Consider the following 24299-nt stretch of genomic DNA (forward strand, 5'->3'; position numbering starts at 1 on the left):
TTCCTCATTGGTCCTTATCAATAATGGCCTCCTAATAATCCCCATTAATGAATTAGCTGTATCACTCTACACTCTCCTCTCCACCAATAGCTGGTGTGTGATAAACATACTGGTGCACTGCACACTACATGTGGTTGATGAGAGTCCCCTGTTCTTTATGTACAGAGTGTAGTGTCAAAAAAGTGTAAAATGCACTGATTTATTCATGAATGCTTCTGAATAGAACACACCCCATAACATGATTTAGAAAAGATATGGCACCACAAAGCCAGAACTGCTTAAACTCTTTGTCGAGTTTGGTTGATGTATCTTGAAAAGATGAATGGAGTGGACTAATATGTAAAAGACCCTCTGCCAAATAGCCTATAAAAATAGACAATAAAGCAGCATGCAGGATATGACATTTACAATCAAGATTATCCAATGTGTACATTTCATTGAAACCCTCTACAAACACATTGGAGATCATTTTAATCATATTTTAGCTTTTCAAATGTTACAAATTCATGTCCACCTTTAGTAACTACATTCTAACAATTAATATGATGTCATGAAATTGCATATACAGTATAATAATGATAAAAGCTGTCACTGAAGTTGCACATTTTTAACACAAAATATTCACATTATTGTAACTTAAAGATTAAAATAGAATTCCACATATAACATTTAAGTACTGGTACTATGAACAAACTGCAGTGCGTTTTAGCTGTCCAAATGTGACCTGGACGATTTATCTCTGTGGGCGTCGGGAAATAATTATTACTATTTTATACTAATACTATTACTAGGTTAAAATGAGGTCTACGGGATAGGGCTTTGCACAGCTTTCACCAAGCACATGCATACTGTAAATGGTGTAGGAGCCTATTTGTTAAATTCTTCAATATTTAAAGTGTTTGATGAAGTTTAAATATTTCATAATGTATGATTGCCCCTTTAAATATTTGCACATTTACTACACATTTTGTAAAAGATTTTAAAGATAATTGACCCTGAAGGCTGTGCTGCATGTTGCGCTCGTTGACTTGACAATGTGTTTTGTTTGCACTGTTGGAGCTGACTGCCCCTTATGGCCACATCAAGGTAGTACATTAAGCTTGCATTGCTCCGATGGTTGAAACATTCCTGATTACGGAATTTATGTATGTTAATTGCGTACATTTTTTTTACGCGTTATTTTTTTATATCATTATTCACACTAAATTAACGTGTTAAATTGTCAGCCCTAATAATTACTTAATTACTTTATACCCCTGCACACTCTTGAATACGTGCTTTGCATCTAAAGATTCAAGTACGCCCAAGTACACAAGTACAAAAACACCATAATTCTTTGCCCCAATACTGTGGCTGCATGAAGACTGTAGACAAGAGTTATTGGAGTAACAGGAGATAGGGCATCATCTCTGTTTGCCAGCATTCCACTGGTTGCCCAATATGGGCACAGCAGATAAAAGGGGGAGCTGGGAGCAAGCAATTTTCAAGCTAGAAACCAGAGCCAGCTAGAAACCAAACACCTTCCCCCTTTTAGCACATGCACACATATTTACAACTGCAAACCAACACAGTTCCCAAGGCCCATTGCTCTGTTCAAGCACAGGGGCAGAGCAACTATCCTCTAACTATGTGCCTCAGGTGAGATTGAAAATTCACATGACAAAACTGGACAAAGAGAACAGAACAGAGACACAAAGACTGAGATCATGAACAGAGCTCTGAAAAACACTAGTGGTGTTTCAGCTCAGTCTCATTACCTAGGAATTTTGCTGTACTAACTTTCTTAGGTTACTAGTGAGTGTAGGGTCAGTGGGGGAACACAGCCATGTCTCTTCCACTGGAAATATGCTCTTACCATGGAGACACCTCGCTGGGGACTCTGGAGAAACAACTCATCTGCCCCATTTGTGAGGAGGTCTTCACAAAACCAGTCGTCATTCTGCCCTGCCTGCACAACCTCTGCCGCAAGTGTGCCAATGAACTGTACCAGGTATGCATGTGCTGAAGTGTTTGTTCCCCATCACTTAGAGGAAGTAATAATAAGTAAATATATAGGCAAAACGAAAAAATGTATAATATATATATATATATATATATAAATTTTTTTTTTTTTTTTTTTTTTTTTTTTTTTACATTAAACCAATAAAAAAAGGTGTGGCCCCTTTGTAACAAGACCAAAATAGGAAAGAAACATCAGTGCTGATTTTCTGCAAGTTTGAATAAACAGGTTGTAACTTGTTTATAAGAACTTGGTTAATAATTCAGGTCTTCTGTAAGATGATGAATTCTCAAAATAGTGTCTGAGCATTTGATACCTGGATGTCTTGTCTGCACATGAGGTTGCAGTTTCCCAAAGTAATATCTCACTGTGGTTTTGAAACCTTTAATGTCATATTATATTGGCATTATATTGGAATATTGGCACTCTTCAAGTCTTTGCTATATACTTTTAAATGGTGGATGGTCAAAAACATGTGTCTATATGCTGTTTGTTGAGGTACTTGCACATTGACCTGGTTAAACAAAAAACAAATCCATATGGAATCACTGGTAACATTTTAAAATATGATTGTATTTGTTAACATTGGTTCAGTCATGACAACTCTCTGAAAGATTTAGCATTTTAATGTCGGTATGACAAATTGATAGGATATTGGTCTTGGCTGACTAGATATGCTATGCTGCTGCACCTGCAGAGCAAGTACATAGGCTTGCTACTGCTAGAACATACACAGACATACTGAGTTAAGCATGTGGACATGCTGCTGCTGCTGCACAATTTGAAAAGCGCAAGACATGCTGCATCAAGCATGTATGACATATATACAATCATCCAACAAATCAGGGAATTTGCACAGACGCATAACACATAGCACAACCTCCCAAACAAGCAGATCAACCGCCAAGACTTGTGTACTGCTGCTGGTCTGCAGAGCCATGTGCACCGAGTGCATACTGGCTAGGTGTGCCATGGCATGCTTGAGCAAATAGCATAACGATAATGAACTAAATCTTTATGTGTGCCTGAGCCTGCTTGACCAGAATGATTAAACAGCTAGTGACCTGACTCATAATGTGTATCTGGACCAGGAAAGCCCAGAGCTTATTTAACTAGTGACTTAGCCTAGCTATATGTGTATTTATTTTAACTAATGACCTAAGATAGCCATGTGTGCCAGTGCCTGATTTGGCCATGGTTTACCTTGATAAAGATGTGCTTTTATGCATCATGGCCAAAAGCAGACCTTACCGTGCAAGTTGATAGAAGAAAAAGCCCCAGCAATCACCTGAGCAAATAGCATTTTCAGAGAAAACTCTCACAGCGCGATGCAGTGAAACTGGCTTACTTGCAAACTAAGCAAATTTAAATGATGGGCAAAGACAGAGTACACAAGTTTATTGGCTACCAGAATACACGTCAAAGGACCGACCACCTTACACCATGTGAGCTGATTGGCTTGACACATATGTGAACAATCTGACTGGCTAACAGATGACAAGTTTAAAGAATTTATCAGCTTGCGCCATTCAGAGTTTTATGCCTGAACTTAGTTATTCAATACATTTGGTATCATGAACTAACAATGAACAATATTTTTATAGCATTTTTTAATCTTGATTAATGTTCATTTATATAAATATTATTTTTAATGTATACAAGGTATTAGTTCATGTTAATGAATGCAGTTAACAAATATTTACAAATACAACCTTATTGTAAAGTGTTACTGAATCACTCACATTTTTTAAAGCAACCACAACAGTTGACAACCACATTTCACTAGCAGCTGCTGTGCTAACATGTGGAAACCCCGAAGGTGTTGGGATTTCAAATGCATAAACTCAATCCAGGTCCTGAATTCTGAGGTATAAAAATAGCTGATGGCCTACATTTGATGCATTTGATCTGTCAGGGATTTGACACTCATGTAACACACAATGAGCATATTGATATGAAAGAGAGATCCCCCTCAAAGGCAAAGGTTAAAAGTCAAGCTGACTTGACATATATGAATGTCAAGTGGCTAATGTATATTTTCGCAGGTCAAAAAATAATGAGGCCCCAATGCCCTCGATGATTGTACATCTTAATGTGTTTATCTTATCGTTCGCAAACATCATCACATCTCAATTAATGTGTATCATCTCTAGCATTAGACCTATAGGTAAATTAAGAAGGTGATGCTAAAATTTCACAGAAGAAGTTGAGGATGCTGCCTGCTGCCTGTAGCCACGTCCAGTGTAAGAATGAACGCAATTCAACTTTTGAAACCCAAGCCAAGAACAAAGTAGTGTCATACACTTCCTGAGTCTTGAGAAACTGTGCACCAATGATATATTAATGGTAATTCGATAAATTAACAGTTCACATCACTCTGTAGGAGACAAGGAGATTATAATGAACCAACATTGGTGCTTTGATTCCTTTCGACCCATAAGCCTCAGCAGCTAAAAGCTATTAAAAATTATGACTATTTTAGGACAGCCGGTGAGATCAGTCTCAAACTCTTCTCTTTGTAAACTCGGTTTCATCTTGTTCCTTTGGCAAGTGTTGATTGTGTTGAAGTGTTGGAGTCAAATACATATTAATGGCCTCTATATGGAATCTGTGTCCTTAAACTGTTAACAACATGCAACAGGATCCCTTTGCAGAAGTGTGTGATGGTTACCCAAGGTCCAAACACCAATGCGAAAATGATTTACCATTAGATAGTCTATCCTAGGATAGTATGTCTTCAGAGTGGCACAAGAAAGTCTATCCCAGCTAACAAATGTATGTTCTTAAAACATTATCCAAATGTTACATTGTGATTGTGGGAATGTGAAAATTTGAGTAAAACATTATTTTGCCAACTTCAATTGCCAACTTTTTCAGTTTTTACCATCAGGAAAACATCAAAAGATATCTAGTGTCAAAGGACGAACAATCTATGTTGCAGAGAGGTTTCAATTCTCAGTCTACATACCTAATCACAAATACTGTTGACAGTTTGAAGAACAGCATGCTGAGTAAGATGTGTAGCCATCTCTCTTCCAGATTGGAATTGGAGGACGCTTCCGCTGCCCTACCTGTCGGCGTGAAGTTGCCTTGGACCGTCATGGAGTTTATGGGCTGCAGCGAAATTTACTTGTGGAGAACATTATCGATGCTTACAAACAGGAGTCTGCAAGGTCAGATCAGGAGAGTGTTAAATGACAAACTTTGTTATACTTGCACCAACCTTTGCAACAATCATAATTAATCTACTTAGTTTATGTTTAACTGTTATGGTAGCTTAATTATTAAGGATTTTAGTTGTTAGGAAACAGTTTCCATTCCAACGAGGTGTGACTGAGAACAGGAGAGTTAATGAAATCCCAATTTTGGCCAATTATCAAGGTGCCAATCCACTTAAATGAACATTGTATGTTGCTTGGGAAGAAAATAAAAATCAGCAATTGTGGACATATAACTAAATAGACAACCAAACCTATTGGCATATGGCATATGCTGTTGGCATATGGCATAATGTTTTGCAGGACTGAACACTTTGGCTTGGTTGAGAGTTGGTTGTGAATTTAATAAGTTTTGCCTTGAATCAATGTGTCTCCAGCTCTAGGCCCCCACCAAAGCCTCTTGCACAGTTTACCTGTGAGGAGCATGATGATGAGAAGCTCAATATTTATTGCATCACATGTCAGGTGCCCACCTGCTCCCTATGCAAAGTGTTTGGGGCACACAAGACCTGCCAAGTAACTCCCCTACCTGATGTCTACCAGCAGCAGAAGGTAAAAGCTTTTACATATTCACATCTTACTACTATTCGGATGAATATTATATCAATTAACTTCACTTCTTTATCTTTGTAGGCTGAACTCAGTGATAGAGTGGCTTCCTTGGTTTCCACAAATGACCATGTCCAAGCGTTTATTGATGAACTAAAGGCAATCTGTAGGAATACAGAGGTATGGAGGATTACCTTTACATCTTACACAAAGAAACATTAAAAAGTCATCATGTTCTAATGGTTTCCACTACAAACACCATAACAAACCATCAGCAGATAACTATTAAAACTATTAATTATTATTATTATTATTATTTATTGTGTTTTGGGCCATATTTCATTAGGATTTGTATTGGTTTTTATTACAGATGTATTGGTCCCTAATGGTAACCACTAGACATAACATACCACCTTTTGGCATCAAAATGTAAACAGGCATTCGCACAACACTTGCCCGCTGATAAGAATGCTGTTAAAGGTGTTTACATGCAGAGTGAAATCGGGGTAATGGGCAAAAATCTACGTCTGCTGATGGGTTTATGCTTAAAAGGGTAGTTCACCCAAAAAATGAAGATCCTCTCAACATTTACTCATCCTCAGGCCATCCCAGATGTGTATGACTTTCTTTTTTTCTTCTGATTGTAAGTCCATACAGTGCAAGTGAATGGTGGCCAGTAGTGGCGGCTGGTGCCCAAATTTTCAGGTGGGGCTCTGAGCCAATGCGCGCGTGTGAAAAATTTTGCGCACACTCACGTTTTTTTTGTAATGGAGGCAGATGGATTTATCAATAAATACAAGTCCAGACGTAAATTGCGTTTTACACTGCATTCTCTTTTATACTTTATATTATTTAATGCCAATATTAAACAAATTAAAATTTTACAAACGTGTGTGTGTGTGTGTGTGTGTGTGTGTGTGTGTGTGTGTGTGTGTGTATGTATGTGTGTGTGTGTGTGTGTGTGTGTGTGTGAGACAGGCATCTTATTTGTACAGGAATTTTGCCCTTCTAAGTGGCAAACTTCTCAGTGACCCTATTATTGAAGTCAGGAATGCTTTGATAAAATGTGCCTATTCTTATCCACCTCTTCATTGTGCATTCTTACCCTGATTCTGTGGCCTTCATCCAGTTGCGTAGCTATGTTGATTCTGCCAAGGATTGCTTGCTTGACACTATTGTCCATATGTGCTCTTGTAGACTCATGTTTCTTCGTCCTCTCTGATAAATGTTTTAGGTCCCTTAATCCTAAAACAGTCCATGTTCCATCTGTCCCCGTCATTTTAAAAAGTAGACATGGAAAGCAAAATAAGGGATTTGCATGATTTCCAGCTAGCCAAGCCTTTCTGCTGTACCAAGTACGGGAGAAGCATTGTGTGTACGTTTTGCTCTTTTCGCTAGCCTGTTGTTTGATGTTGATGTCAGGTTGATCTGGGCCAAGCTCTTTTACCCATAGTTTCTCCATCAAAGTTCTCCTCTCAAATGGATTTTGCTGAAGAGATCTTATTGAATTTGGGGGCAGACTGGGCAGCTGAGATCCTGCTCCTGTGTCTGCGTTCATCAATACTATAGTATTACAATCTATTGGCAGAGACTGTCAGTCGTCCAGTGAGACGAAGGTGAGAGGAAACGTGACTATGTCAAGAGTCCTGACTGCACATGCTTGGGATGCTTTTCTCAGCGCCCCTCAGGCCATAATATCGAGGCTGCTGATTTGCTAAATTTCGCACATGAGAATATCTTGTGTCAGCATTGGTTGGCACTGCTCCACTGAGGGGCACTGGAAAAAACGCCCCAAACATGCGCAGTCGGTGGTGGTCAGGACTCTTGACGAGAGAAGGGATGAAAAGGAAGCTAATTTTCCCCCACATAATGATTAATATTTTATATATTACACGTTATGCATTTTAAACACACACATATTTAAAATAAATTTTAGAAAATTACTTGAAAAATGTTTATTTAAAAAAAAAAAAAACACTTTCCACCAGGTGGGGTGGTGCCCCAGTGCCCCCTATGGACCAGCCGCCACTGGTGGCCAGACCTTTCAAGCTCCAAGAAGTACATAAAGGCAGAATAAAAGTAATCCATACGACTCCAGTGGTTATATCTATATCTTCAGAAGCGATATGAGGTATGAGATATGAAAACAGATCAATATTAAAATTATTTTTTACTATGAATCTCCACTTTCACTTCCACATTCTTCTTCTTTTGTTTTTTGGCTATATCGCCACCTACTGGTTGGGGCTGGTCAAAGGTGGAGATTTATAGTGCAAAAAGGACTTAAATATTGATCTGTTTCTCACCCACGCTTATCATATTGCTTCTGAAGACATGGATTTAACCACTGGAGTCATATGGATTACTTTTATGGTGCCTTCATGTAATTTTTGGAGCTTGAAATGTCTGGTCATCATTCACTTCCATTGTATGGAGCTACAGAGATGAGATATTTTCTAAAAATCTTTGTTTGTTTTCAGCAGAAGAAAGAAAGTCATACATATCTAGGATGGCATGAGGGTGCGTAAATGATGAGAGAATTTTCCTTTTTGGGTGATCCCTTACACCCTGATAAAGGAAAATCTTTTAAGGCATTTATGTACATGATGAACCATGTTTGGCTAGTTAAGCATAATCAGTGTAAGATTGCGCATCTAAAAGTGTTCACTTGATGAAGGGGAGAGCGGGGCACAAACACTTTTTTGTTTTCTCGAGTTTTTGTAAATGCACTTGGGGTTCAAAGTATTTATCTTTTTTCATGTTCATTTGACATGTCAGGTATAAATATGTAGTCCGGTTTCATGAATACAGTGTATTTTTTTTTTTTTTTTTTTTTATTATTATCTTGCTGGAAAGAATTTAAATGAAATGTTACAATATGCTTCATAGGAGGGGGACATTGTAACAGGTGAGGGGCACATTAAACATGATCATAGGACAGCTTAAAATACCCCTCTAACAACTTTATCTGATCTAATTAAATTCATAGAACTAAACAAAAATATTATGTCAGTAAAACACACTTATTAACACTACGATATAAAATATACCTTAATTTTGACACTTGACAATGAGCACACAACAAAGCCACAGAATAGGCCAAAAATTAAGCAAGCAAATAGACGAAGACACAACACAAACACACACACAAACATGAAGGAGAATTATGTGAATTACATTGTAGACTGCATGGAATCGCATATGGTTTGTTCTAATAGGGGCACATTGTATCACAGTGTTACAACGTGCCCTGCCTGTGCAACGAGAAGGATGTAGCTGCAGGCAGATTCAAAAAGGAGTGAGAGCTCCAAACCGCCATTAAAGATATAACGAACCCCTAACCTAACCTAACCCTTTCCCTAACCTTAACCGTGAGTTGAAGTGGCACCTTCTTTTGGAGTTGAAACCCCCTTTTGTAATAACCACGTCCCCTTCTTACAAAACTGGGATTTGAACGTGGCTAGTCACTTCTGTTGGCTAGCTAAGTATTAAAGGACTATGCAAGATGCTAGCTAACAGATTAGAGAATAAAATGACACCAAGTTTGCTTAGTTTTAAATAAGCACTAAAAACAGACATGAAAATGTACTTTCATGTGAAATGTAACTTTTGCTACTCTTAAAGGAACTTTTGGCTATATTCTCCAAGGCTTTTTTTCAATTTGGCACATTTTATTTCTCTTCGCAGTATTGATATAGCAACGGTTGTACAAATGAAGTTTCGTCATACCAGTTTGTGTGGAAGCTCTTACAACATGTGTGTTACAACTACTTTTTTCCTGTGTCATTCCACTTTATTACACATAACTTTATTTATGGACTTTAATGTTGTGAATTCTTTACATTTGCAAATTTCTTGAGTTAATACTGATGTCTGGTGAAAATTTCATGTGAATAGCCTCATTAAAAATATATTTACTGAAAAAAATGTTGACGCGTTCAGTACTTATTTCCCCCACTGTATAATTTGATTTGGTCTAGTTCAAGGAGAAGCTTGTTGGTAATGTCAATAACGCAGGGCCATTTGTGCTTATGTTTGACGAGAGCCTCAGTGAGTGCATTAAAAAAACAAAAACAAGTGGATGTTTATGTAAGATTTTTAGAGTGACATCCAGTCGAGGTACCTTGTTTATAGTAATGAACAAAAGCATAAGTAATAAACTTTAATAACTACTGTAGATGTCTGCATAAAAATGCACACAGTAAGCATACAGCATCAAACCAGCCCTTCTCTCTAATATACTAATATTTGACTTCATGTTGCATCTAGTGGTGGGTATATGTATACCTGCATTGGCGGCCCAAATTTTGGAATAATGTACAGATTTCGCTGTTTCTGAAGGAAATTGGTACTTTAATTCACCAAAGTAATTTCTGATCAAATCTAGACAGGCCTCATTTCCAGCAGCCATCACTCCAACACTTTATCCTTGAGTAATCATTCTAAATTGCTAATTTGGTACTAGAAAATCCCTTGCCATTATATCAATCACAGTTGAAAGCTATTTGGTTCATTAAATGAAGCTTAACATTGTCTTTGAGTTGTCACAGTATGCAATAGACTGGCATGTCTTAAGATCAATATTAGGTCAAAAATGGCAAAAAAGAAAAAACAGCTTTCTCTAGAAACTCATCAGTCAATCATTGTTTTGAGGATTGAAGGCTATACAATGCTTGAAACTGCAAAAAAAAAAAAGATTGGCATTAAAAAAAGATTTTGTACAAAGGTGTACACTACAGTCTTCAAAGACAAAGGACAGTTGGCTCTAACAAGGACAGAGAGAGATGTGGAAGGCCAGATGTACAACTAAACAAGAGGATAAGTACATCAGAGTCTCTAGTTTGAGAAATAGATGCCTCACATGTTCTCAGCTGAGAGCTTCATTGAATTCTACCCGCTCAACACCAGTTTCATGTACAACAGTAAAGAGAGGACTCAGGGGTGCAGGCTTTATGGGAAGAATTGCAAAGAAAAAGATATTTTTGTAACAGAAAAACAAAAAGGAAAGATTAGAGTGGGCAAAGAAACAGATATTGGACAACAGATAATTGGAAAAGAGTGTTATGGATCTTAACCCCATTGATCTTTTGTGGGGTCAGCTAGACTGTAAGGTGCATGAGAAGTGCCCAACAAGACAGCCACATCTATGGCAAGTGCTACAGGAAGCATGGGGTGAAATGTCACCTGAGTATCTGGACAAACTGACAGCTAGAATGTCAAGGATCTGCAAAGCTGTCATTGCTGCACATGGAGGATTTTTTGATGAGAACTCATTGAAGTAGTTTAATTATAATAGTAATTTTTCACGTTATTAATGTACTGACTGTAAATTGTGATCGGTTGAGTGCCACTTTGGTGAATAAAAGTACCAATTTCTTTCCATAAGAGCAAAATCTGTACATTATTCCAAACTGTTGGCCGCCAGTGTTTTAAATGCATTAACCCTGACAGTGATTAAAGTAACGAGCAAGTCTTAAATATTTTTGAAAAGATCTTGAAAAGGGTATTAAAAAATATTAAATTGGATGAGCTGATACCTGCAGATACCCAGAACTAGCCCGGCATTAGTTTGTGCCCGCTACCCCCTAGTGCATTGTTAGTCAAACAGATTATGCTGTAATACTTACATTGTCCCGCAAACAGGAGAATAGCAGGATCCAGAAGCAGATTCTTTGTGAGAAGTTTGATCGCATGAGTGCCATTCTGGAAGAACGTCATAACATCATGACCCAGCAAATTACTTCTGAGGAGGAAGAAAAGACTGGCTGGGCCCAATCTTTAGTGCAGACCTACAGTGGGCATGTAGACACAAACTCAAAGTTAGTACAGGCTGCCACGAATGCCATGGAAGAGTCAGAGATGGCTGCTTTTGTACAGGTATCATAACCTTGTTTGGGGCTCTTCAAGAATCTTAATTTTTTAATGTCAAGTATGCCAATGTTTGATATTTTTGTTATCTCTCCCTCATAGACCTCAAAAGATCTAATTGAGAAGTAAGTAATTCATCTTTACAATTTCAGTAGATGTTTCTCTAATTCTTCACAATTGTTTAGAATTTCAAACTTTTCATGCCCTAACAGCATTTGAAGACTTCCCCTTAAAGGGATTGTTAATCCAAAAATGAAAAATCTCTCATCATTTACGATGTCTTCCTATCTTCTGTACAAATGAAGATTTTTAGAAAAACATCTCAGCTCTGTAGGTCCATACAATACAAGTGAATTGATGCCAGAACTTTGTAGCTCCAAAAAGCATATAAAGGCAGCATAAAAGTAATCCATAAGACTCCAGTGTTTTAATCCATATCTTTTAAAGCGATATAATAGGTGTGGGTGAGATACAGATCAATATTTAAGTCTTTTTTTTACTATAAATCTCCACATTCACTTTTAAATTCTTTTTTTTTTGGGGGGGGGGGGGGGATTTGCATTATTTGCGCATATCGCCACCTACTGGGCAGGGAGGAGTACTCATAGTAAAAAAGGAAATATTGATCTGTTTCTCACCCACACAAATCATATCGCTTGCTGTCTTTACAGTTTTTTTTTTTTTTACCTAATTTTGTGTTCCCGTTCAAAAATGACCACCATATTAAAATTTGCTTATAAATCCCTCATTATGCTTTATTATCAGCAAATATTGGATTAGATCCTTTTGTCAACTAGTTTTCTTTCAATTAGAACAGGTTTTGTATTTTTTTTGGAACTTATTGATCATAGGCCTCATTGACCTAAGTTTATGCACCTCGGTTTTTGAGTGAAAAAAGCATTCTTTATGGGTTATTTTGACTAAATTAAATACCATAAGAAAACATCTGTGCTGTAAAAATGACACACTAGTTTGTTTTCATGTTTAACAGGGAAGTTTGTTTTGAAACACATTTATTTTGTAAAAAAAAAAAAAAAAAAAAAAAAATAGCAGAAAGTCACACTTCTGTTGTTCCTGGTCAAAAATGTCTGGCCATTGAAAATGAATGGGGACGATCACAAAAAACAAGACTTTTATTTTGAAATGAACCAGGGCTGATCTAGTGTCATGACAAAGGATGTGATCAAGAGCCTCATGCACAGAGAAACGCTTGGCCATTGTGCTGCCACAAAGTGAATGATGAGCAAGGTCCTATGAGGCTTTATATATCTTAGTTGCGGGAAAGCTTCTGTATATTAGTAAACACTGATCTGCTTCTTTGTGAGAGCATGAAAATTCCAAAACACATTGTCATGATATTTGGACTGAAAGGTGTAATGAAAGAAAGATCAGGAAAGAAAGATTCTATTGGAGAGGGGTCACTGTGGGGCAAAGAAAGTTCAGGTGTTGTGTGTGTGTGTTTGTGTGTGTGTGTGTGGGCAGGTTTAAGTGGTTTACGAGGACTTTTTTTAGGTTACAAACTGGTAATTACAAGTGTATTATGCTATAAATGTGGTTTATGAGGACATTTCTAGTGTCACCATAAATTAAATCGCTTAAAAAAACAACAACATACTAAACAATGTTTTTTTGAAAATATAAAAATGCAGAACGTTTTTTGTGAGGGTTAGGTTTAGAGTTAGGGTTAGGGGATAGAATCTACAGTTTGTACAGTATAAAAATCACTATGTCTATGGAGAATCCTCATAATGATAGCTACACCAACATGTATATGTGTGTGTGTGTGTGTGTGTGTGATAATGTTGGATAGATGTTGAATGCAGTTCAGTGTAGGATAAAGTTAATCTCTGTGGAAAAGAAAGCATGTAATACTCAGAGTTTGTGAGGGTAGGCATGCTCCTGAACACTCTTATTTTTTATCTCCCCCATTCATTTTCAGTGGTCGGTCATTTTTGACCTGGAACACCACAAGTGTGACTTTGTGCCATTTTGTACAAAATAAAAGCATTACAAAACAAACTTCCTGGTTAAACATTAAAGCATCCTAGTGTGATAAATAGTACAGAATGTTTTCATATTTTATTAAATATTGCCAAAATTATCCACAAATAATGTTTGTTTTTTCACTCAAAAACTGAGGTGCATAAGCTCAGGTCAGTGAAGCCTACGATCAGTAAGTTCCAAAACGAAACACAAAACCTGTGCTAATTGAAAGAAAACAAGTTGACAAAAAGATCTAATCCAATATTTGGTTATAATATAGCATAATGAGAGATTTATAAGCAACTTTTACCTTTTAATTTTGATACACTGTGTGAACAAAGCCAGAAGGTTTTTGTCCGATAGGATAACATTTTCAGTCCTCTTGGGGTCAAAATGACCAGAAGACAACATGAGGGTTAAACTACTGTAGTCATATGGATTACTCTTATGCTGCCTTTATATGCTTTTTGGAGCTTCAAAGTTCTGACCACCATTCACTTGCATTGTATGGACCTACAGAGCTGAAATATTCTTTTCATATATATTTACAAATATTAATTTGTGTTCTGCAAAACAAAGAAAGTCACACATCTAGGATGGCATTTAAATGATAGTAAATGATGAAATAATTTTTATTTTGGGGTGAACTATACCTTTAATATTGCCCAATGAATTTAAATATTTTTATAATCAAAATCATGTTTGAAAATACACATGAACATGACTTATTTAGTACCTTAAAATATGGGCAACAGTCAGTTGCAGATGTATCATTGTGGAAGAAGCATTTAATTGTCATAACTTTCATTTTACAATAATTAGTATATTTCCTTTTCTTTGTAGGGTTAGTAAAGCATCTAGTTGCTTCACTCTGGAGTCCATAGAGCCTGGCTATGAGAAAATGGATCACTACAAGGTGAATTTTGATGCAGAGGAAAGAGTCCTCTACCAGCTGGATTTCATGAACAGTGAGCATCAGAGACTCAATTGATTAGCCTTTCTGGGCAAGCCATTGAATGCTGTTATTTGTACAACCTGAGCCAGAATCCTCTGATTAATGCTGGTAACCTTACAGTTGAAGAGGAAGTGGAGGACTCTGATGAGCTCAAGTCAGAACCGGAGCCTGAACCTGAGTTTGAAACTGAACCACTGTCTACCCCAGAACCTGACTCTGAACCAGATCAGGATCTCAAATCAGAGGACTCTGAGATGAGGAGCCCCATGCCAGAGACAATGGAGGATACTTTGGCACAAGCAGAGAGTTGTGCAGACATTAGAAAGGAGGCTGTATGTGAGAAGAATGGTATAAGCACTCAGCAGGTACTCTATGTCTTTCAAAATGTGCATTGTCAATCTCATATATTATATAAGGTTATTTAATGATTATGTGCTGCTTGCGTTTTTGTCAACCTTTGGGCAACACTTCATCAGTGTCAGGGTGGTACGCAGGAATTTTGGCTTGTACATTTTTGGCTTGTGTATAAACTAGTGCTGTCATTCTTTTACATTTTTGATCACAATTAATCGCATTTATTATTATTTTTTTTTTTTTTTATTTGACCCCATATATATTAATTTTCCTTTTAAAATGCATTTATTTCCATCTTAGGAAACAAAAAAATATGTAACAATATAATGATTTATTAACAATTTCCAAACAAAGCCTTCGACAGTATAAAAATAGAAATTCACTAAAATAGCAACAATTCAAGTAACATTAAATGTTTCTCAAAATCTAAGTGGGAGTTTGACTAATTGAAAGAACTAGTTACCCCATAAGGTAAATATTCATTGTAATGGGCATTAAATCTCTGATCCTCCAAAATATGCTGGCAGACTGTGGCTATCCGCTTTGTTACAGCAATCGAAATCAAATCTCAAATCAATTTTATTGTCACACAACCATATACACAAGTGCAATAGTGGGTGAAAATCTTGGGTGCAGTTCCGAGCAACATAGCAGTCATGACAGTGATGAGACATATACCAATTTACAATAAACATCAGATTTACACATCACAATTTACATATCTAATATACACATAATTACACACAACACAATATACAAATAATAATATACAATGTACAGTATACAATACACACAATATAGAATACACAGTATACAATAAAAATGTTATATATAAAATATACAGTATGTTGTATTGTACTGTGTTGACATTCAGGTTGTCGGTTGATAGTCAGTTGCCAGTGTGTTGTTAAGAGAGAATATAATTTATGACGGTCCAGTGTAAGATAATAAGATGAATAAAGTGCAGTGCTGATGTATACTGATCATGAGAGATCAAGAGTTCAAAAGTCTGACTGCTTGGGGGAAGAAGCTGTCATGAAGTCGGCTGGTGCAGGTCCTGATGCTGTGATACTGCCTGCCTGATGGTAGCAGTGAGAGCAGCACATGGCTCGGATGGCTGGAGTCTCTGATGATCCTCCGAGCTTTTTTCACACACCGCCTGGTATATATGTCCTGGAGGGAGGGAAGCTCACCTCCGATGATGTGTCTGGCAGTTCACACCACCCTTTGCAGGGCTTTGCGGTTGTGGGCGGTGCTATTGCCGTACCAGGCAGTGATGCAGCCAGTCAGGATGCTCTCTACAGTGCTGGTGTAGAACCGTGTGAGGATGTGGTGGCTCATTCCAAACTTCCTCAGCCGTCTCAGGAAGAAGAGGCACTGATGAGCCTTCTTCACAACGGCCTCAGTGTGGACGGACCATGTGAGTTCCTCAGTGATGTGGACACCGAGGAACTTAAAGCTGCTGACTGGTGATGGTGCTGTATTCTCTGTCTTTTTTCCTGAAGTCCACCACAAGCTCCTTTGTCTTGCTGATGTTGAGGGAGAGGTTGTGCTCCTGACACCAGCGTGTCAGAGTGTGCACCTCCTCTCTGTAGGCTGTTTCATCATTGTCAGTGATCAGACCTACCACCGTCGTATCATCAGCAAACTTAATGATGGCATTGGAGCTATGTGTTGCCACACAGTCATGTGTGTAGAGGGAATACAGGAGTGGGCTGAAAACACAGCCCTGTGGGGTTCCAGTGTTGAGGGTCAGTGATGAGGAGATGTTGCTGCCCATTCTAACCATCTGGCGTCTGCTTGACAGGAAGTCCAGGATCCAGCTGCACAGCGAGCTGTTTAAGCCCAGAGCCTGGAGTTTCTCATCTAGCTTGGAGGGCACTATGGTATTGAATGCTGAGTTGTAGTCTACAAACTTTTTTCAGGTGGGAGAGAGCAGTGTGTAGTGTAGATGCAATGGCATCATCAGTGGAGCGGTTGTTGCGGTAGGCAAACTGCAGTGAGTCCAGTGAGGGAGGCAGCACAGAGCAGATGTTATCTCTGATTAGTCTCTCAAAGCATTTGCTGATGATGGGGGTCAGAGCAACAGGACGCCAGTCATTTAAGCAAGTGATTTTGGATTGCTTTGGTACAGGCACAATGCTGGATGTTTTAAAGCATGTGGGGACCACAGACAAGGAGAGGGAAAGGTTGAAAATGTCCGTAAAAACACCAGCCAATTGGTTCGCGCACGCTCTGATGACGTGGCCCGGAATGCCGTCTGGACCCGCGGCTTTGCGGATAGTCACCCGTCGGAAGGATCGGGTTACATCCACTACAGAGATGGAGAGTGAACTAACCTCTGTAGCTTCTCTCCGCGAGGGCGGTTTTATTTCCCTTGAAACGAGCATCAAAAGTATTTAGCTCATCCGGGAGAGAGGCAGCGGTGTTCACGGCGGAGTTTTTATTCCCTTTGTAGTTTGTGATGATATTAATTCCCTGCCACATGCTTCTAGAGATGGTGGTGTTAAACTGTCCTTCAATTTTGTCCCTGTTCTGCTGTTTTGCTGCTCTGATAGTTTTGCGGAGTGCATAACTCGCTTTTTATGCTCCTCCGCATTCCCGGAATTAAAAGTGGAGGTCCGCGCATTAAGTGTCCCGCGCGAACATCGCTATTTATCCATGGCTTCTGGTTGGGGTAGATCCGTATTGTTTTGGTCGGAACAACATCCTCTATGAACTTTCTGATGAAACACGTTACGCTATCAGCGTAAACCTCGATGTCATCATCAGAGGCGCACCAGAACATCTCCCAGTCCGCGTGATCAAAACAGTCTTGTAGCATAGTATCTGATTGGTCCAACCAGTACTGGATTGTTTTGAGGGCAGGTACTTCCTGTTTCAGTTTCTGCCTGTAAACGGGCAGAAGCAGAATGGAAGAGTGGTCCGATTTGCCAAATGGTGGGTGGGGGAGGGATTTGTAGCCATCCCGGAAGGGAGAGTAGCAATGGTCCAAAACCCGGTCCCCTCGTGTGTTGAAACTAAAGTGCTGGTGGTATTTTGATGTGACTGATTTGAAATTGGCTTTGTTAAAGTCCCCGGTCACAATGAACGCGGCCTCAGGGTGCGCGGTTTCCTGCTCACTTATACTCCCATACAGTTCCTTGAGTGCCCGGTCTGTGACGGCTTGTGGCGGGATGTACACAGCTGTGATAATGACTGCTGTGAATTCCCTCAGTATCCAGAATGGTCGACACAGAAGCATGAGAAATTCCAGATCAGGAGAGCAGAAAGACTTGATAGAATGTACGTTCCTTTGATCACACCAGAATTTTTTGATCATAAAACATACACCACCACCTCTGCTTTTACCTGAGAGGTCTTTCGCTCTGTCCGCTAGGTGCACGGAGAACCCCGCGGGTTCGATGGCTGAATCTCGAATCTCAGCAGACATCCAAGTTTCCGTAAGGCACATAATGCAGCAGTCCCTAGTCTCTCGTTAGAAAGAGATCCGTGCTCTCAGCTCGCAGAGCTTGTTGTCCAGAGAGTGAACATTTGCCAGTAGAATACTGGGTAGCAGGGGTCGATTTGCACGATGTCTTGCTCTGATGAGAACACCCGGCTCTATTTCCCCTTTTCCTTCTGCGTTTCCGCGGCCGGGCTTCCCAGACAAAGGGCTCCGCTGCCGTGTTTGTAAACAGCAGGTCGGCATTGAGGAATTTGAAGTCCGGTTTACAGTGTGCAATTGCAGAACCAATGTCCAAAAGTGTTTGTCTGTCGTAGACAATAAGGCAGACAACATCCAAGACAAAAAACATAAGAATTGTAAACAAAACAAACAAAAAACTGCAAAAATCGTGAAGCCACATTCATGATTTGTGTCAGGGCGTCAATGCCAGTGTCAAGCTGAACTCCACATGAAATGCGCTTGCAGGGAAAAACGTCTCATTATGTGTTTTGGTGATAGTTACACTTGACGTGCTTCTGCGGTAATTAAAATGCACCTTAGGCTGAAAAATCTATCACGAGTCCCATGTGGGCTTTTTGTTTTGTTTTATGCTTTATTAACGGTAAATGTGTTAATCGCGATTAAGAAAAATTAACACGTTCAACTTTTTTAATTAATCGCATGTGTTAATGCGTTAATTCTGACAGCTCTAGCATAAACACTCTAAATGAACTCAGATCACAAATGTTCTTGCATGTAAAAGCATCCAGTGCGGTTCACTTATAATGCTTTTTGTGAATGTTAGTTTATGAGTTTCAAACATGAAATCTGAAATCATGTGATTAGATCAACATAAACCGAATGAATCAACTAGTCACAGAAATAATCAACTAGACCATTAGTTGGTGCAAACCCTAACTTCCATTTTTTTTTTCAGACTGTCACCCTCATCCTTTATTTCCTGTGCTTCCTAGTCATCCTACAGCGAATATGGGGAAGCATTCAGTGCATTATTTGTATATAGCAGAGATGAAGAGGCAGAGTCAACAGGTACCAACAGCCTAATAATGCTGAACCAGTGTTATAAGCATCCAGCTCTTTATTTCTATATTGATTCAGCAATTTATCAATCCATCTGATATGTCTTTTATTCCTTGACAGTAACATACAGTTACTGCTACAGAGCATTTTGAATATACTGTACTGTATGTGAATGCAGCATTACCAAGGATTTGTTTAAATGGAGAAAAAAGGATTGGAATTAGTCAGGGGTGTAAAAAGTACTCAGAAATTATACTTAAGTGAAAGTATGAATACTGAGTGAAACTTTTACTAAATTAAAAGTCTAAGTATCAAGCCAAAAACATACTTGAGTGAAAGTAAAAAATATTCACATTAAATTGTACTTAAGTATTAAAAATTAAAAAGTAACTCGCTAGAATGAAATCAAGAGAGGAGATTGTGTGAGAGAGGATGTTGTTAAATTCGATTGGTTTGTTAAGTTGCCTTTTTACTGTCACTGACGACTGTCATACTTCTCCCCCAGTGGCATTCGCAGCCTGGTCATAAAATCATTTTACAATAACTACATTTTTGCAAAATGAGTTTTATTTGGCCTGTTGTATGTAACACGGCAATTTCATGGTGAAATGAACACTAGAGGTGCTAAAACAACAATGATTGTTATCCCCTTTCATTCAAATCACAAGTAAAATTGCAGATTACATAAACACTTTTCGCCCTGTTCCTCACACAATGCTATCTCATGACATATAAACATTTTTACTATAGCGCATGACTCATTTTAATGTTTGCATTACATAAGCAACTACATTTACAAGCTTGTTCGAGTGTGATCAAATTACACAGTAGCTCAACTTATAGAGTGTTGTATATGTGATGCAAAGGAACTGGGTACGAGTCCCGAAGAGCATCCGAATTGCAATGTCAGAGCACCCATCCCCTTGAGACATAGAAAAAAAAAATCTAAATAAGCTTTAAAGAAAGCTAGTAATGTTGTTTGTTTTGTGGATTGTTTTCTGAGGTTTGCTACCAAACCTTGCTGTTGAGCAGATGGATGAATTCAATAAAATTCATAATTAATATTTACTCAGATTCCATTATTTTTATTATCATCATTATCCTCATTATCATTGCTGGTTTTATAGTTATTATTATAATTAATAGTTGCCTAACAACAACAATAATAATTCAGCAAATAGGGAGTAGAAATTCATAGATATGATTTAAATAAGAAGACAAGTGTAGAAATAAATGAGATGTACACATTTAATTACAAAAGACTTTTGTTTTTATATATATATATATATATATATATATATATATATCCTGAAGGTGGCTTCAGTCCAGTAAGATGAAAGAAAATGATCTGCAAAAATGAGTACTTTTCAAGTTTAAATAAAATTATAAGGAGTAAAAAAGTTAAAAAAAAATTCTTTGGAAATGTAATTAAGTAAAAGTACAAGTATTCCATTTAAATTGCACTCGAGTAAAGTACAAATCCCCCAAAATAATCCTTAAGTATAATACTTAAGTTTTATTACTCAATTACTTTACACCCCTGGAATAGGTAATATGTCTCTATGCTACATGCATGAGAATATGTAACTCCTAAGAAAGAAAGAAAAAAAAGAAAGAAAGAAAGAAACCTGTTCGCCCATGTAAACTCCTCACGCCAACAGAGAAACGGATTCATACAGAGTAGGCCTGAGCTCCATTAGTATCATGTTTTTTTTTAGGATTTTTTAAAAATCTCTGTCAATGTAATGATAAACCCTACCATATTCCTGCAGACTGACACACCTATAAACTCTGCTTTAGAAGGACTGAAACCTCCAGTGGTCACCAGTGAGGTGACTTGTCTCAGCTTCTCGATGGCTCAATGCTCTCGCCAAAAACAAGTGACCGTTCAGCTCAAAGCAAGAATGATGTCTTAGTATTGCTATTAGGGCCCTGTAGACTATCTACTCAGTTTAGTCTTTGAAGCTTCCCTGTGTAACAGAATGTATTAAAATGCGAGGTTGTGTAAATTGCTGTGGGAATTCACAATTAAATTATTGTGTACTTTTTTTTTCGTTTGTTCAATGACAAACTCTTTTGCTGAAAACCGAATTGTCAATGACAATTACCCAGAGGAGCCATCTGCTAGAGGAGTGCTCCAGGATAATATATGCACTTGTAAACCCCCCAACCCCACTATAGATTTATAGGTCAAACCAGTTGTATAGCACAATAGCTGTGTATGGCTTACTACCCTACTACTCTTACTATTTCTGCCATATTTATATACTGCAGTAGTAGTAGTATGCCATTCCTAACATAGCTATTGACACTTTTTAGATTTGGTGGTCATGAAATGAATGGAAATGTCATAAAAGTGTAATGATAATTTTTACAGCGTTACATTCAATAAAATACTTTACCCAGCTGCTGATTTATTGTCAGTTTGTTACCTCTTTGGTTAGTGTAATTAAAAGAGTTTGTGGCTATATTTAAAAACATCTCACCTTATCTTTTTTCTGTGTTTGAGTCAATGTCATATCAAATCACTTTACTGTGACTTCATCGTGTACACAAGTATAATGATGAGTGAAAACTTTGGTGTGTGGTGTCCACACATTGCATATATATATATATATATATACACACACACTACCGGTCAAAAGTTTTGAAACACTTGTCTGAAATGTTTCTCATGATCTTAAAAATCTTTTGATCTGAAGGCGTATGCTTAAATGTTTGAAATTAGTTTTGTAGACAAAAATATAATTGTGCCAACATATTAATTTATTTCATTATAAAACTAAAATTTAATTTACATTTTTTTAAATTTTTTTTTATTGATAACTTGGACCAAATAATAAAGAAAAGCCCAACATAGATGGGAACTCCTTCAATACTGTTTAAAAAGCATCCCAGGGTGATACCTCAAGAAGTTGGCTGAGAAAATGTCAAGAGTACATGTCTGCAAATTCTAGGCAAAGGGTGACTACTTTGAAGATGTTAAAATATAACACAGTTTTGATTTATTTTGGATCTTGTTTAGTCACAACATAATTCCCATAGTTCCATTTATGTTATTCCGTAGTTTTGATGACTTTACTATTATTCTAAAATGTGAGAAAAATAAATTATAATGAATGAGTGTTTCAAACCTTTTGACCGGTAGTGTATATATATATATAGTACTATGCAAAAATTTTAGGGACTTGTGTTATCTATTAACATCATTGTAATAAGGTTAGTTTGTAGAGGAGGGAAAGGAGGAAGCAGGAGGTGACGAATCCAACTCAAAAAGGTATTTTAGTTTTACAATTTACAGAAAATGTCACAGTCAACACTGCGGGCTGCACAGACACATACACACACATGCAGGCTCGGCTCTGTCTCCCTCTCTGGTGTTTTGGGCAGCCTTTTTTCTCCTCGCCTCTCACTGTGAACATAGAAATCACAATTAGCAGCAATTAATCTCAGGTGAAAACCCTTACCCTTACCATTGGCGCCATTCTTCTCACCACAATTGTACAGAGTGATTATTTGAGTTACCGTAGACCTGCTGCTCACTGGAAGTTTTTAGTTTTTGGCACCATTCAGAGTAAATTCTAGAGACTGTTGTGAGTGAAAATCCCAAGAGATCAGCAGTTACAGAAATACTCAAACCAGCCCATCTGGCACCAACAATCATGCCATGCTCCAAATTACTGTGACAGGAAGGGGTGAAATGTCACCTGAGTATCTGGACAAACTGACAGCTAGAATGTCAAGGATCTGCAAAGCTGTCATTGCTGCACATGGAGGATTTTTTGATGAGAACTCTTTGAAGTAGTTAAAAAAAATTCAGATTTTTTTTTTCAGATTGTAATAGTAATTTTTCATGTTATTAATGTCCTGACTATACATTGTGATCAGTTGAGTGCCACTTTGGTGAATAAAAGTACAAATTTCTTTCCATAAGAGCAAAATCTGTACATTATTACAAACTTCTGGCCACCAGAGTGTATGTATGTATATATATATATATATATATATATATATAAAACCAGAACAGTACATAGGAAGTGAATTGTGCCTGTGTATATTATAAATGAATATACTCAATATACAACACACAATACACATAATTTACGATATACAAAAAAGTACAAACAATATACAGTTTTAAGATGTGCAAGATACACAAACAAGAGTTGCAATGTGCAAGTAGGCTACTTGACAGTAAAAAATGGCAGTGTGTAATGTATGAACCGTATGCTGCAGTTAGCACAGGCACAGCTGACTTCCTATGTACTTTACTGGTTTGCTGTGAATTCTATGGCTAGAAATGTATTGTAAATCACTATACAACATAATTGAGCATTTCTTTGTAATGTTATTACTCATGTCATGAAACACAAAATATCATTTCTGATTTATCAGTTTCCTTTTGTCATATGCATGGGATTTCGTTAATAAATCGAAGCCTGTTTATAACAACAGTTTAATGCCTCCATAAGAAAGCTGTATTCAGTTTGTTGCTTTTCTTGAGTATTGATCATCTAGGTTTTGCAGAATCAAGATAAAAGAGTATGCCAAGCATCGTATTTTTCTGTTATTTCTGTTGGTTGAAAGGAACGCACTAAACGTCATCTCAGGGCGCCGGAAAGAAAGCGAGCTTGTGCAGATCATCAAGCTGAGCTGGCTGTGATCGCTCGAGTTCTGTAAAGTTGGAAATCTATTTACAGACTCGAACTTCCCGGGTCAATAACTCATAAGCGAAACGTTGTTAAAACACAAATGACGCCTCTTTCCTACCGTAGTAAGGTATACAACAAGCTACAACCTAATTTCCATCGAAACAATCCGTCCTCCGAGCGGGACAAATAACACTGGTCTGTCTCTACGTGCAGCCTGCTGTGAGACGAGTGCGCAGGGACCGTCTACAAAGTG

At 37.8% G+C, this 24299-nt stretch overlaps 1 protein-coding gene across 2 annotated transcripts; it reads left to right on the forward strand.

The window, feature by feature from the left end:
* Window positions 1-1001: 1001 nt before the first annotated feature.
* LOC127420393 (tripartite motif-containing protein 54-like) lies at window positions 1002-21302 on the forward strand. Of its 2 annotated transcripts, XM_051662661.1 has the most exons (10): window positions 1002-1990; window positions 5024-5172; window positions 5595-5769; window positions 5851-5946; window positions 11410-11643; window positions 11737-11759; window positions 14461-14585; window positions 14693-14937; window positions 19291-19403; window positions 21167-21302. In XM_051662661.1, exons 1-9 carry the CDS (start codon window positions 1826-1828, stop codon window positions 19375-19377), a joined length of 1299 nt encoding a protein of 432 aa, XP_051518621.1. In that variant the 5' UTR covers window positions 1002-1825; the 3' UTR covers window positions 19378-19403; window positions 21167-21302. The 2 variants fall into 2 exon arrangements, with proteins under 2 accessions (XP_051518621.1, XP_051518620.1); XM_051662660.1 differs by lacking the exon at window positions 21167-21302 and having other exon boundaries at window positions 19291-20573.
* Window positions 21303-24299: the final 2997 nt, after the last annotated feature.

This window comes from Myxocyprinus asiaticus, chromosome 29 (genome assembly GCF_019703515.2).
Source record: "Myxocyprinus asiaticus isolate MX2 ecotype Aquarium Trade chromosome 29, UBuf_Myxa_2, whole genome shotgun sequence".
NCBI lineage: Eukaryota > Metazoa > Chordata > Actinopteri > Cypriniformes > Catostomidae > Myxocyprinus > Myxocyprinus asiaticus.